The sequence below is a fragment of the Bos indicus x Bos taurus genome, chromosome 15 (assembly GCF_003369695.1).
Source record: "Bos indicus x Bos taurus breed Angus x Brahman F1 hybrid chromosome 15, Bos_hybrid_MaternalHap_v2.0, whole genome shotgun sequence".
Classification (NCBI taxonomy): Eukaryota; Metazoa; Chordata; class Mammalia; order Artiodactyla; family Bovidae; genus Bos; species Bos indicus x Bos taurus.
Genome location: NC_040090.1, coordinates 27,444,318 through 27,459,200, shown reverse-complemented (window position 1 = coordinate 27,459,200; position 14,883 = coordinate 27,444,318). Strand labels below are relative to the sequence as shown.

The window sequence follows — 14,883 nt, the reverse complement described above, 5'->3', positions numbered from 1 at the left end:
CAGCCCATTCACGTCAGGGCTGTGTGAGGGCCTGACCTGGAATGCAATGCCCCTGGCCCAGGAAGTGCCTTGAAATGCCAGGGAAACTGGAGTCATTGGCAATGGCTAGCCTGTCCTTGAGCTCTTTGAGGGCCTTGGTCTTCTGATCCTGTTTTCTCGTGTAAAGTAAGGGAGCTGGAATAGGGGACTTGTGGGCTCTCTCCATGACTAGGACTTGGCTTTTAATTCAGACTTGGTTCCTAGTAGTCAGAAGTCAGCCATCTGTTCATCAGGAATTCTCTGCCCTGTCTTTGTGCCTGGCCCCTGTTTGAAGCTCTGTGAACCAGGCTATAGCAAACATGGAACCTAACCGCCCAGACTTGGGGAAAATTGAGGGGTCAGGGCCAGAACCGTGTTCACACAATGGTAACCCAGTGTGAGCACTGCCTTGCAGTGGGAGACCCGGGGTGTGGGGGTGCCTAGAGGAGGCCCTGACTCCTGCCTGGTCCTCAGGCTCCTATAGTTCTGGTATTTGGGAATAGGGAGAGGGACCCAGAGGTCTTTGGAGGTTTGACCCAGGTTATAGCCATACTACAGAGCACAGGAGCGATTCCCATTTCTCTGAGAGGTGAGGATTGTGAGTAGAGGGTGCTGGAGACCTCCGTGAGGAGGTGAGGATTCCAACAGTCAGAGGAAACCAGGGCTTTGCAAGCTCTGTGAACAAGCCAAGGCGATTGCCCAGATGAGCAACCATCTGCCACCCCGTGGCAGCAGGAGATAGTGCAGTAGTATTGCACTATCCGAGTAACTTTTTGTACTACTGTTTACTGGTGTTTGGATTTGAGGTCAAGTCTAAGTCCAATTATTACACTTTTCACTCCATCCTATAAACTGACTGGAGGGACTAATTCCTTTTATGACCGCCACAAGGTAGGGCCAAAGTCCCTGCCGTGCCCACCTCTAAGGTCTGCAAAAGAGAATTTCCTAAGAGGAGGAAGAGCGCTCCATGGAGGTTAAGGGTAGGTGGTATCACTTTTACTCGTGGGAGTCAACCTGTTAGAACTGATTGTGTTTGGCCGCAGGAGAGGACGAGGCCCTTATGGGGTCGCAGGTATCCGGGGTTCCCGTCCCTCCAGGGACCCTTCCCTGGCAGAGTGCAGCCTGTGTCCCAGGAGGACGAGCTGACGTTAGCCACTGGGCATCTCCGCAGGAACACTGGATTTCCCCGCAGAACGCCACGCACATCAAGCCCATGCACCCCACTTCAGTCCACGGCGTGGAGGACATGATCCGCTTGGGGGACCTCAATGAAGCCGGCATCCTGCGCAACCTGCTCATTAGATACCGAGACCATCTCATCTACGTGAGTCTTGCCCCACCAGCCAGCCGCCCCGCCCACCTTCCACTTGTAGCCCCGCCCCGCCCCGCCTCCGCAGCTGGCCTGCTGGGATCAGGGAGTCAGCCCTTGCCCACAGCCGCTCTGTCTGTGGCTTATTTTCTCTTCTGTTCTGGATGTCAACCCCCTTTAGTGTTATCGCCTGGGGAATCCCATGGACAGAGGAGCCTGGCAGGCTACAGTCCATGGGGTCACAAAGAGTCCGACACGACTGAGCCACTAACACTTTCTTGTGTGGTCTGTGATTGCAGAACGGGAATTTTTTCCCACGGGTTCCTGTACCTCTGTAGGGAGACTGCTGAAACTGCTGGGAGACTAGACCAGGCAGGGGAGGGCACCAGGCTTGGTGCTTTGCCCAGGGATGGGGGATCTGTGGTTTTCCCTGGATTTGCGGTGGGATCAGGACCTGCCATGGATCTTCCAAAGTCAAGAGGAGGATGGGCTGGAAGTCTGTATCCTCAGGAAGGGGATGGAGGATGAAACATGCTCCTGGATCCCCCAAAACCTTGATACTAGAACCCGTCATACACACATGCCACACTTTCTCACCTTGAAACTCATGAGGACAAATAAAGAACATCTCACTCAGCCAGGACTGAGTTGATCCCAAGAGGTAAGCTCAAATACCATCAGGACACGATGGTCCCATCGAGACCATTAGTCTAGAGATCCTCACACTTTTTGGCCTCAGGAACCCCTTATGCTCTTAAATATTATTGAGGGCCTCAAAGAGCTTTTGTTTATGTATGTCATATCTATTGATATTTACCATATTGCAAATTATAACCAGGACATTTAAAATTATTAATTCATTAAAAAATGACCACAAAAATCCATTACAGAATAACATAGCATATTTTTAAGAAAATACATTTGTCAGTATAAAAAAATTAATGAGAAGAGTGGCACTGTTTTACAGGTTTTCAAATTCAAATATCTTTAGTATCTGACTTAATATTATGGTGGGCCAAAAAGTTTGTTTGCTTCTGAATTTTTTGGCCAACTCAATAGAAGACAACCTGATTTTCTGCCACACATCCATACTGATGTGATATTGTTTTGGCTGAAGTGTATGAAGAAAATCTGGCCTCACAGATATGCTGGTGGAAAAGACAAGGCTTTATGGACTTCCTGAAAGGATCCTGGGGATCCTCAGGGATCTCACCCTTCTCTGAGAATGGCTGATCTAGCTCCATAGTCCCATTTTACAGAAAGGGAAACTTTTGTTTCCTTGTGAAGGAGGCTTCACAAGGCTGAGTTGTAGAGCTGTGTGCTGGGGTCACTGCATGTCTCTGGCCTGAGCAGCTCAGGGGCAAAGGAAGCCATGGATGTACAACAAAGAAAGAGCTGGAGGGAACTCCCTGAGGCAGGTCCCCAGGCCAGTCATGCTCAGGGGAGGTGGGGTGATAAGTGCAGAGCTGGTCACACAGGGTCTGTGAAAGTGAGGCCTCACTCCCAGTTCCCTTCCTGAATGCCAGGAGAGATGGTATTCAGGAAGGGGCATTGCATGATCAGAAGACCTGAGGCAGGACCGTGCCAGGCAAGTGAGTTGTCAGGACCGTGAATGGGAGACAGGGCCGGGAGAGTCTGAGGGAGCCTGAGGAAGTACAACAAGGAGTTCTCAGGGCCCCCAGAAGCCCTGGCATTGTGGCACCTCAGCTTTTGGGGAGCCCCCCTCCCCACTCTGGGTCCTTCTGCAGCCCTGGGCTCTCAAGCTGTGCTCTGGCCCTGGACATGTGTTGATTGTGTAGGCAGAGACAGCAGCTTTCTCAGGGAGCCCCTTAGTACTGACAAAGCCCCTTTTACTCCTTCCCTCATCCAGAGGGCAGGACATGATGATACCTCCAGACATGAGCAGCATCACCCAGTCAGGGGGGTGGGGCTAGGATTTGAGCCCAGGCCAGAGATGCCCTACAGGACCACTGGTGTCAACACCCCAGTTCTTGGCAGTTCCCTGCCCCCTCCTCTCCTTGGATAGCAGGTGGACACAGGAGAGACCTGGGGCTCTCCATGGCCACTCGCCCAGGCCTGGGTGGAGTGTGATGCTTGGGTCTGGAGGTGAGCAGGAGCCTGTCCCCCTGCCTGCCCAGGGAGGCTGCTGCAGAGCTCGCGTCCTGATGCAGTCTCCCGTCGAGGGGAACTTCACAGGAAGGAGCTGAGTGGGGGCTGTCTCCACCAGGGACCCTGCATACCATGTCTAAGGATAACTCTGAGGCTTGTAGTTGGTTCTTTTGCACACAGTTTAGTGATTTTGCCAGCAAACTGGTTTCTCTTATGTGAGGGAGTTGGTTGGTTGATTCAAAGAACAAAGGCAAAAACAGGATCCAAAAGGGAGAAGAGAGGAAAAAATTTTAGACAGTCTGGTATAAGTAAATCTTTTTTTTTTTGGATGCGCCATATAGTATATGAGATCTTAATTCCTCCACTGGGGGTTGAAGCTTCACTCCCTGCATTGGAAGCACAGAGTCTTAACCACTGGACTGCCCAAAAGTTCAGGAAGTTCTGTTCACTGCCCAGATCAGTGAATCTGGTTTGTTAAGTTTCAGAGTAGACTAATTAGCTGGCTTCCCTGGTGGCTCAGATGGAAAAAAATATGCCTGCAATGCAGGAGACCCAGGTTGGATCCCTGGGTTGGGAAGATCCTCTGGAGAAGGGAATGGCAACCCACTCCAGTGTTCTTGCATGGAGAATTCCATAGACAGGGGAACCTGGTGGGCTACAGTTCATGGGGTCACAGAGAGTTGGACATGACTGAGCAACTAATGTTCTTCTGTGTGTGATTAGCAGGCAGTCAGGAGAGAAATCAGCCTGGATGTTATGGCCTTACTTAGGTTGACTATGGGATCAAATAAAAGAATTCCAGAGATTTATGGATTCTCCAGAAAACCCTGCGGTCTGCACCATTTAGCTCATTAGAGGTTTTGCTAGTAGTAACCATTCTGACTGATTTTAGGGTGAGGGATAGGAAGTGGGGGTGGGGAGGGCATGGAGATGGAGCCCGCATGAGATGTCTAAGCTCTCTTTCCCATTCAGAGACTCACGGTCAGAAATCCAGCCACAGCACCTGGAAGGTCCCCAGCTTGCGTAGTCTGTGGACCTAAGATTCAGGGTGTCTGTTGGTGCAGGGTCCTGCACTCCAGAACTGCAGGGCTCAAGGAGGTTTCCTTGACTTGCTGACTCTATGCTTCTGTGACTGAATGGATGAAGTAGGATTAGACCAGGGCTTTGAAGAAGCAGCTGGGCTATTGTCCCACCCAGAAACTGTACCTGTCCCTAACCATGGCAACCCTGGTTACTTCATGGCTTAGGTTACCCTGGGTACAGCCCTACGCACCTGCGATTTCCTCAGATTACCCTGGCCACTCATAGCCTTGGGCCTGGAGGATGCTCTGTCCCTGACTGTCTGCCCAGGGCTTGCCTACTCCAGCTGGTCTGCCTCCAGGAGCCTGAGGGACAGCACCCCAGGGCCGTAAATTAGCCTCAGGCACCCTAAGAGAGGCAGAGCCCTCAGAGGACCCTTAGCAACCTCTCAACTGAAGGAGAAAATTTTGAGCAGACACCACTGAGACAAACATTCAAGTCTAAGGTCCTTTCACGATATCCTGAGAATGTGAACTGGAATCCCTTTGACCAAGATGCAGTGGGAATGGTTCAGTTCAGTTCAGTTCAGTTGCTCAGTCGTGTCCAACTCTTTGCGACCCCATGAATCGCAGCACGCCAGGCCTCCCTGTCCATCACCAACTCCCGGAGTTCACTGAGACTCACGTCCATCGAGTCAGCGATGCCATCCAGCCATCTCATCCTCTGTTGTCCCCTTCTCCTCCTGCCCCCAATCCCTCCCAGCATCAGAGTCTTTCCCAATGAGTCAGCTCTTCACATGAGGTGGCCAAAGTACTGGAGTTTCAGCTTTAGCATCATTCCTTCCAAAGAAATCCCAGGGCTGATCTCCTTCAGAATGGATTGGTTGGATCTCCTTGCAGTCCAAGGGACTCTCAAGAGTCTTCTCCAACACCACAGTTCAAAAGCATCAATTCTTTGGCACTCAGCCTTCTTCACAGTCCAACTCTCACATCCATACATGACCACTGGAAAAACCATAGCCTTGACTAGACGGACCTTTGTTGGCAAAGTAATGTCTCTGCTTTTGAATATGCTATCTAGGTTGGTCATAACTTTCCTTCCAAAGGAATGGTTAGTGGGAATGGTTAGTATTTGTTAATTTCAAGTGTGAGATAATTTGTAGAGTAATTTACAGTAGGATTGTGAGTTAAGACTATGGTAGCATTGGTTCCACCAAGTATCAGTAACTTCTGAAGAAGGGGTTATATACATGTTCATGATTCTGCATTTGATCACTATATCAAATACTCAGAATATATCAGATATACCAAAAGATACAGTGTGCTTCTGTTGAGTCAGACGAGTACTTAGTATTGGGTTAGTAAACTTTTTTGTGAGATTGAGATGTTGGTTGCTTATAGCATTGATACTATATGATGAGTGAGGTTTAGAGCAATTTTGTCTTAATCTCTACTGTATATATCTGAGTAATATGGCAGAAATGAATCTTTTTGTTTTAGTGTAATTTTAGCACCCAGGTGGTGTTAGTGATAAAGAACCCACCACCAGTGCAGGAGACCTAAGAGATGTGGGTTCGATATCTGGGTTGGGAAGATCCACTGGAGGAGGAAATGGCAACCCATTCCCGTGTTCTGGCCTGGAAAATTGCATGGACAGGGGAGCTTGGCAGACTACAGTCTACAGGGTTGCAAAGAGTCAGACACGACTGAAGCAACTTAGCACACAGATAAGGCAGCATTTTTAATCTCTAGAAGACTACCATGAATAATGTTTATTGAGTCTTCAACTTATGCTAGGCACTGTTATAAGTATTTTACATGAATTAACTGATTTAATCCTCATAGTACCCCTTATGTGGGTTACCCTGGTGGCTCAGTGGTAAAGAACCCACCTTCCAATGCAGGAGATATAAGTTTGATTCCTGGGTTGGAAAGATCCCCTGGAGAAGGAAATGGCAACCCACTCCAGTGTTTTTGCATGGGAAATCCCATGGACAGAGGAGCCTGGTAGGCTACAGTCCATGGGGTCGCAATGAGTTGGACATGACTTAGTGACTAAAGAGTAAACAGCAACCTCTCATTGGGTGGTCCCAGAGGCCAGGGGTCATTGCCGGGTCTTTCAGGGAACAGGTGGCAGGGCTGAAGCTGAGTAGGGACTGGAGCTCTGGTCTGGGAGCTGGGAGACCTGGATCCAGGTGTTGGCAGGTGACCTTTGGAGAATCCCTACTCATTTCTGGTCTCTGTCACCCCTTTGGTACAATGGGTTGGGTAGCTCTGTGACGTTGGTATAGTATGTGTATCTTGGTCTCCATGGCCTGCTAAGCGGAAGGCCCCAGGGATAGCAGGCCCAGGGGTTTCCCAGAGGAGGAGGTGGATTCCTACCATATCTCCTGGGGTGTGTCTCTGAGCCAAGAGAGGCTCCTTGATCTTCACCTGGAACTTGGGGCCCCCCAGGGACCTGTGTGCTATGTCCTTGACTCAGGAATAATCCTTATCTCTTCCCTACCCCAGCCCACGGCCCCACAGGGTGGGCTTTATCACTGGAGACTTAACAAAATGCCAGTGTTGGGGAGTGGACATTAACCCTCTGTTTACCGTGAACCCTTGGAGAGACAGGGCCAGAGGGGCTCAGAGAGCAGTGCCCAGAGCCTAAGGGGGTGGACACGTGCTGAGGTGCAGAGAGAGGCCTTAGTCTCATTGTCAGCAGTGGCCAAGCCCCTCACTTCTTCTGCCTCCCCTACCACCAGCCTCACAGCCTTGCAGGTGAATCCCTGGGATTTGGGGGAGTCCAGGTGGGGAGGTGAGAGCTGGGGCTCTGGTGCCAGGGTCCCTCCATTATCCCACTCCCCACTTATCTGCTGTGTGACCTTGGCAAGTCCCTCCCCTTCTTGGAGGCTCAGTTCTCCCATCTGAGAAGGAGCGTCGTAACTATACCTCACAGGGGCCTTCTAACAGCACAGGGAGGGATAGCCTGGGAGCTGCAAATCCTGTGCCCAACAGGGGGTGTGTCCTTGTTCCTCTGCTGAGGTGAGTCCTCTCTCTGAAGGAAGAGGCTTTTTCATTATTTAACTTGAAATGGGTGCAGGCACTACAGATTGGAAAGTATTCCTTCTGCCACAGACACAACCACTGCTACTAACTTCTTATCTATCCTCCAAGAAAAAGACTATGTATATATGATATCTGTGATATTAAATTATGCTAAAATTTTTTCTACACATATGATAGCATTGCTGCCCAGACTGTTGTGTGCTTTTCCACTAGCCACAGCCCCCGGCCATCCTTCCTATCAGCATAGGCAGGGCTGCCACAGTATTGCTGACAGGGGTCTCCCGTTATGGACTTTCTTGGTGGCTCAGGTGGTAAAGAATCTGCCTGCAATGCAGGAGATCCCCTGGAGAAGGGCATGGCAATCCACTCCAGCATTCTTGCCTGGAGAATTCTGTGGACAGAGGAGCCTGGCAGGCTATTGTCTATGGGGTTGCAGAGAGTCGGACATGACTGAGCAACTAACCCTTGTCCCCTTAGCTCCCTTCCTTGCTGCTTCCTGTGGACAACAGTGAATTTCTTCTCCATCCATTAATTTAGTCACTCTTCATTCACTCACCACACACTTGCTGAGCATATCCTATGTACTGTGCATAGTACTGACCCCAGGTAGAGAGGAGAGCAAGGCTGGGGCCAGAGGCCTTGAACCAGAATTATGGAGGAGTCAGATGGTCAAGTGAAAGGAGCCAGGCAGGCTGTGATGGGTCACATGGGAGGGTGCTGGCTTCCTGCGGAGGAAGCGGTTATCTCTTGGATGAAAGGAATGATCGGTCATGAGCTGGGTGAGGGGGAAGGGGATGGAGTGTGATGTTTTTAACTGAGAGTTTAATGTGAAGAGAGCCTCTGTCTGTGGGCTGTGGCTGTCAGGGGCCAGGGCTCAGGGGTCTTGTGGGCAGGGAAAGGATATGGACTTTGTCCTGAGGCCACGGGGAACCTCTTGAAGGTTTTTAGCAGGGGGATGACACGGTCAGATTTTCAAAGAGCTGACCCAGATTCCCAGTGGTGGACAGATTGTAGAGGGCATGGTGGAAGCTGGGAGTCCAAAGGGAGGTGCCTGGCCAGGAACATGGCCATGTCCATGGAGAGAAGTGGGTTGTTAGGAAGGAGGGGGAGCCTCCCCCAGCATCCCGCCCTGGTGAAGATGGTGGTGAAGGACAGTGGTGGCACTGATGGCCGAGCTGGGAGGCAGAGGAGGAGCAGGGTTGGAGGGGAGAGTGGGCTGTGGTCTGGGCAGGCTGGTGGACATCAAGTGGGGATGTCCAGGAGGCAGAGGGCTGAGGGGCCTAGTGCTCAGGAGGGCCCTTTGGGCTGTGGGCAGAGGAGAGAGGGCCACGGAAGGGTGATGGGGAGAAAGGGTCCAGGCCCAGCCCCGGGAAGGCTCCTCGTGGTGTCTCAGTGCACCCTCGCCCTCTCTGGCACTGCCCCTCCCTGTGCTTGGTCACCGAGCCTCTCCTCAGGGCCACCTCGGTCTGGCTTTGACTCCCCCGTTGACCGGTTCATTGGGTTTGAAATAGCGCGTCTGCCTCCAGCCTCTGTAACTGCTATTTATCCTCCCTGGCTGTCAGGGTGACCTTTCCCTAGCCATCTTCCCAAATGCCCTGTCCTTTCACTGCCCTGTGCTTGATTCCCACCGAGAGCCTTCTGCCTGCCTGCACCCTCTCCACCTTGTGTGCCTGGGGTGAGTTCCCTTGGCCCCAGGCTCTTCCTCCCTGGCAGTCAGCTGTGGGTGTCAGCTTTCCCTTGTGCCTCAGGGAAGGGTTCCTGAACGACAGCACACAGTCGGCCTCAGACCACATGGCAATCAAGGGCCAAGTGGTTGAGAGCCATGCCTGCCGTTAAGGAAATACTCAGAAGAAAGGAAGGCGCTTGTGGACAGCCAGCTCTGCACCAGGCACCTGTCCAAAGGTTGTGCCCTTTGGTCTTTACAGCAACCTTGGGAGGTGGGTGTTAACCATACCCCTTTTACAGATGGACAGACAGAGAAGTAGAGATTTGCCACAGGGATTTTTTTTGTAAGTTAAATTTTTAAAAATATAAATTTATTTATTTTAATTGGAGGCTAATTACTTAACAATATTGTAGTGGTTTTGCTCTGCCACGGGTGTACATGTGTTCCCCATCCTGAACCCCCCCGCCCACCTCCCTCCCCATCCCATCTCTTTGGGTCATCCCAGTGCACCAGCCCCGAGTGCCCTGTCTCATGCACTGAACCTGGACTGGCAATTTGTTTCATATATGATAATATACATATTTCAACACCATTCTCCCAGATCATCCCACCCTTGCCCTCTCCCACAGAGTCCAAAAGACTGCTCTATTCATCTGTGTCTCTTTTGCTGTCTCGCATACAGGGTTATCGTTATCATCTTTTTAAATTCACAGGGATGTTTCTTGTGGCTGTCTCTCCCACCTGGGGACCATAATCTAGCTGATTCCCACTGCTTGGCAGGACTGAGCTGTGGGGGACAGTGGCCGAGGCCCCCTGGGGCTAGAGGTTGACAGGTCCTGCTCTGGGGAGTCAGCCCAATAGACTCACCTGGGCTGTGCTGGGTGTTGCTGGTGGAGCAGATCCTTATCACCCCATTCCCACTGACGAGTTCTCTTTTGTCCCTACTTTCCAACCTCAGACTAACTGTGGAGGGCGGGTGAGTAGCACAGAGCAGGTTCCTGCTCTCCATATGTACTTGGCCTGGCAGCTCCCCTCCAGCCTCCTTCCCCATCCCGCCCCATCTCTGCTGCTCAGGCTCTGGCACACGGTCAGGCGGTCAGCCTGGTGAGGCTCAGCTGCTTCTGGCATGGGCTACTCAGAGGAAGAGCCAGGATGGGGAGAGGAGGGTCCTCTGGGGCTCAGAAGGGCGGTGTCTGGTAGGACAGAAGCCTGGGTTTGGGGCGCTCAGGCCAGGACTGCTTTGCATGGCACAGCTGGCCATGGGGTGGGCACTGGCTTGGTATGCGGTGCTGGCAGCAGTGCTTACCCTGCATGGCCGCCTAGGGGCTGAGGCTGCCAGGGTGTGGCTGTGGCTCTGGTGTGATGCCCACGGCCCCAGGTGGGAGGGGATGGATGAGGCAGATCCCTTCCCTACATACTCACAACTTTCTTCAGCCCATCTGGGCTCAGATGTCAATAGATCCATCACCAATGATAGGCTGTGCGTGACCTTTTACAGTTGGAGGGGGGAGCAGTGGGGAGTGGAGGAGAAGTAACCCCGAGGGCCTCACTGTGACCTGGAGGCAGGAGGACCAGGCCTCGTTGTCCCCTGTGTGGCAGGATCTGGGTCCACAGCAGGAAATTTGGCACCCAGGTGCACTAACCAAGGAGCTGGAGGAGGGAAACCCCCGGAAGGCTCTCTGAGGTGTGTCTGGCCCCTGTGCCCACACCACCTAGGGTGGCTGGGGGTGCTCTGTTCCCCAGAGTGCAGGGGCAGTGCTGCAGAGACAGGAGCCCACCCAGCCCCTTTAGCTCTTGATGGCTTCATTCCATTCCCTTCTCACCCACACATCGCCTCCACTCTGGAAAGGTCCAGTTTGTGAATGTCACTCCCATAGTTTGAGGTGCAAGGTTTGCAGGCAAAGGTGGGAGTCAGCCTTTGAGGATTACCTGCAGGGTGCTATGAATTTTAAAGTCCACTATCTTCTTTAATCTTCATAGACAGTTATATTATACCCATTTTACAGATAAAGATAAGGAAATTGAGGCTTCGAGACCCTCCTTCCCTCCCCCACCCCCCGCTTCCTCCTTTCATCAAATGTTTCTAAGCACCTACTCTGAGCTGCCCCAATGCTAACCTGAAGCCCTCTGCCTACACCCCCCCGACCCCCCGCCCAGCTCATAGGGAGGTAGGATTCCAACACCAAAGCCAGTGCTCTGCCTTCCAGAGGGACGGAGTAGGGCAGAGCCTGAGAGCTTTCTAGAATCAGAGCTTCCCCACATAGGAAGGGATGAGCTCTCTGTTCCTTGTTGCCCACAGACCTACACGGGCTCCATCTTGGTGGCTGTGAACCCCTACCAGCTGCTCTCTATCTACTCGCCAGAACACATCCGCCAGTATACCAACAAGAAGATTGGGGAGATGCCCCCCCACATCTTTGCCATTGCTGACAATTGCTACTTCAATATGAAGCGCAACAGCCGTGACCAGTGCTGCATCATCAGGTGGGCACCCAGCACCAGCATGGAGCTCCAGGCTCAGCCTCTAGAACTCCTGCTCTATGCTCCTGCTAATGCCTCATAATATAGAGAATCACCTCCCCTTTCCCAGGCCTTATATCTTTATTAATGTCACCAGAGCTCATGTTAGCTTTTGATGCCAACCTTACTGCTGGCTCCTGTTAAATTATGGTCAGTTGCAATCTCAGGCTCCTATTCTTTCTTGGGCAGAGGATAAAAGAACAAAGCATTGACATGCTTAATTGACAGAAAATTGACAAAGTTAATGCCATGCGGTATGGCAGTATGGATGGAGGGGAAGGAAAGTTAACCAAGCTCCTTTTACCTTCCCCAGGTTTGAAAAGTCCTTGAAAGTGAAGTGTTTGTCACTTAGTCATGTCTGACTCTTTGTGACTCCATGGACTGTAGCCCACCAGGCTCCTCTATCTGTGGAATTCTCCAGGCAAGAATACTGGAGTGGGTCACCATGCCCTCCTCCACGGGATCTTCCCAACCCAGGGATTGAACCCAGGTCTCCCGCAATGCAGGCAGATTCTTTACCATCTGAACTACCAGGGAAGCCCCGAAAGGTCCTTAGTTTCAGCCCATTTTACTGATGAGGAGCTGATTGGAGTGGGACAGCAGCTGTAACAGGTCCCACCTCTGCCTGTGTCTCCTCTGCAGTGGGGAGTCTGGGGCAGGGAAGACAGAGAGCACGAAGCTGATCCTGCAGTTCCTGGCGGCCATCAGCGGGCAGCACTCGTGGATTGAACAGCAGGTGCTGGAAGCAACTCCCATCTTGGAAGGTAGGACTGGGGCTCTCAGGGAGGAGCTGGGTGGCTGTGGGGCAGGGGGGAAGTTGACATTGACCGTGACCCATGACCCATGACCCTTGCAGCGTTTGGGAATGCTAAGACCATCCGCAATGACAACTCAAGCCGCTTCGGGAAGTACATCGACATCCACTTCAACAAGCGGGGCGCCATCGAGGGCGCCAGGATCGAGCAGTACCTGCTGGAGAAGTCACGAGTCTGTCGCCAGGTGGGCCTGAGCCCCTGCACAGGAGCCCCTGACTCGGGGTGGGGAGTGTGGGGTGCACTTGGCATAGCCTTGCTCGTCCCTGTGTCCCTGCTTGCTTGCCTCAGGTCCTGGGATCCCATCAGGAAACCCACCCGTGGGCACTTTTTCATGAAAGACACTTGTTAAAACAGTGAACTGCTTATAGTCTGATTGTCTGCTGCCCGATGGCCCGTCCTGCCCTCCCATCCCCCAACACCTTGTGCCCATGTTTTCAGGCTCCAGATGAAAGGAATTACCACGTGTTCTACTGCATGCTGGAGGGCATGAATGAGGAGCAGAAGAAGAAGCTGGGCCTGGGCCAGGCCACGGACTATAACTACTTGGCCATGGTGAGGCCCAGGTGGGCACCCGGGGAGGCGGACACCTGTCCCAGCCCCTCCCCAGCTCCAGGCCTGGTGGGTGGGAACTTCTCTGTGGGCTTTTTTTCATCCTCTGATGGGCACCAGCCTACCATAAAGCGTGTTCCCCATGTGGGCACACACTTGCTCCCCCATCCATCTAGATGAATTCTTGCCACAGATACTAGTAATAATGCTTCGGTTGTGTCTGACTCATTGTGACCCCATGGACTGTAGCCCACCAGGCTCCTCTGTCCATGGGATTCTCCAGGTAAGGATACTGGAGTGGGTTGGCATGCCCTCTTCTAGGGGATCTTCCTGGCCCAGCGATTGAACCTGCGTCTTTCATACGTCTTACCTTGGCAGCGGGTCCTTTACCACTAGCGTCGGCTGGGAAGCCCACCACAGATACACACATTCCTAAATGTGTAGGTGTCCCAGACCCAGGGACACAGACACGCGCGTGCCTGCGTGTCTACACACTCGGCCCTGCCTGCACACATGTTCTGTGGTACTTTAGTTTTTGAGGTCGTGGAGGCTGTGACCTCTGCCGGGCCCCCCCACCCCACCCCCCTCAGGATTGTGGAGCACAGGCTGCTGTGGCTTCAGCCTTGGGTGCTAGCTGGTTGCCAGGCCCTGGTGCCAGCCTCTTGCTGGGGTCTGGCCACCAAGGATAAGGGGGCCAGAGGCCTTTGCTGCCACTCAGTGCCACTGAGGGGCCATGCACACAGCAGGCTGGCTTGGGGGGGCACTGGCTTCCTCTGCCCTGGGAGGAGCCCATGCCTGGTTGTCTAGACCCAAGCTTCGCCGGCCGCGTGGACACAAACACGGGCTACAGCACTTGAGGGATATGGGACAACAAAGGCGTGTGTGTGTTGTAGGTGACAGGCCTTCCTGGACACTTCCTTTAGCTGGCTGGCACACTTGGACACACACAAACACACACACGTCTCATAGGCACACACAGTGGGGCAGACCCCTTGACACCCTGCCTGTCCACAGTCACCACCCCACCTTCCACCCCAGGCTGCACCTGGTGAGGGGTTCAAGTCCCTGAGAGTGTGTGTCCATAGCGGGTGAGGGGCATGGTAAGGCCTTGGTGCTGTGACTGCAGGGCAGGGTGGCAGTGGCAAGCCTGGCATCAGTGACCTGGGTCCTCTCACTCTTGGGAAGAAGGGGCATCCAGGCTCCCCTGATGCAGGAACGTGTTCTTGAGAAGCCCAGCCAGGAGCTTTCTAGATTTCTTGGAGGAGTCCTAGGTGAGGTCAGTGCCCAGAAACCCAGGCTGGCCCAGCCCAGGCACTGCCTCTCTGGGGGTAACCTATGGTCTCTGTGACACCCTCCTGCTCCCTGCTTTCCAACTTCCTGCCACCAGGGTAACTGCGTAATCTGTGAGGGCCGCGAGGACAGCCAGGAATATGCCAACATCCGCTCAGCCATGAAGGTGCTCATGTTCACGGACACGGAGAACTGGGAGATCTCGAAGCTGCTAGCTGCCATCCTGCATCTGGGCAACCTGCAGTATGAGGGTGAGGGGCCCAGCGGCCACCTCTAGCGAGGAGGGAAGGCTAGCGAAGGACACGCGTTCTCTCGTCCAGCACTCCCAGGGCACTGACAGTGTGCCGGGCTGGGGGGTGGTGCCAGGCCATGGCAGGTGCCGGGTCCACTCTGCTCTTGCTCTGGTGTCCAGCGTGGTTCCTGGACTGAGCAAGAGCCCTAGGAAAGTTTGCTCAGTGAATGAATGAATGATCCCAGATCTAAGGCGCTCACAGTCTAATGAGTCTTGAAAGACAGAGACATGGGGAACGGGTGCAC

General features: G+C 53.0%; 1 protein-coding gene across 3 annotated transcripts in view; it reads left to right on the top strand.

The window, feature by feature from the left end:
* The window catches only part of MYO7A (myosin VIIA), a 103,972-nt gene that overhangs the window by 19,349 nt on the left and 69,740 nt on the right, over positions 1 to 14,883 (top strand). For all 3 annotated transcript variants that reach the window (XR_003514674.1, XM_027562807.1, XM_027562808.1), the window contains exons 4-9: positions 1,190 to 1,342; positions 11,472 to 11,656; positions 12,335 to 12,456; positions 12,549 to 12,691; positions 12,946 to 13,059; positions 14,444 to 14,597. Coding sequence is in view for 2 of the 3 variants with exons in the window: in XM_027562807.1 (XP_027418608.1) it covers positions 1,190 to 1,342; positions 11,472 to 11,656; positions 12,335 to 12,456; positions 12,549 to 12,691; positions 12,946 to 13,059; positions 14,444 to 14,597 (871 nt within the window). In the remaining variant the exon portion in view is untranslated. The remainder of the gene's footprint in view (positions 1 to 1,189; positions 1,343 to 11,471; positions 11,657 to 12,334; positions 12,457 to 12,548; positions 12,692 to 12,945; positions 13,060 to 14,443; positions 14,598 to 14,883) is intronic.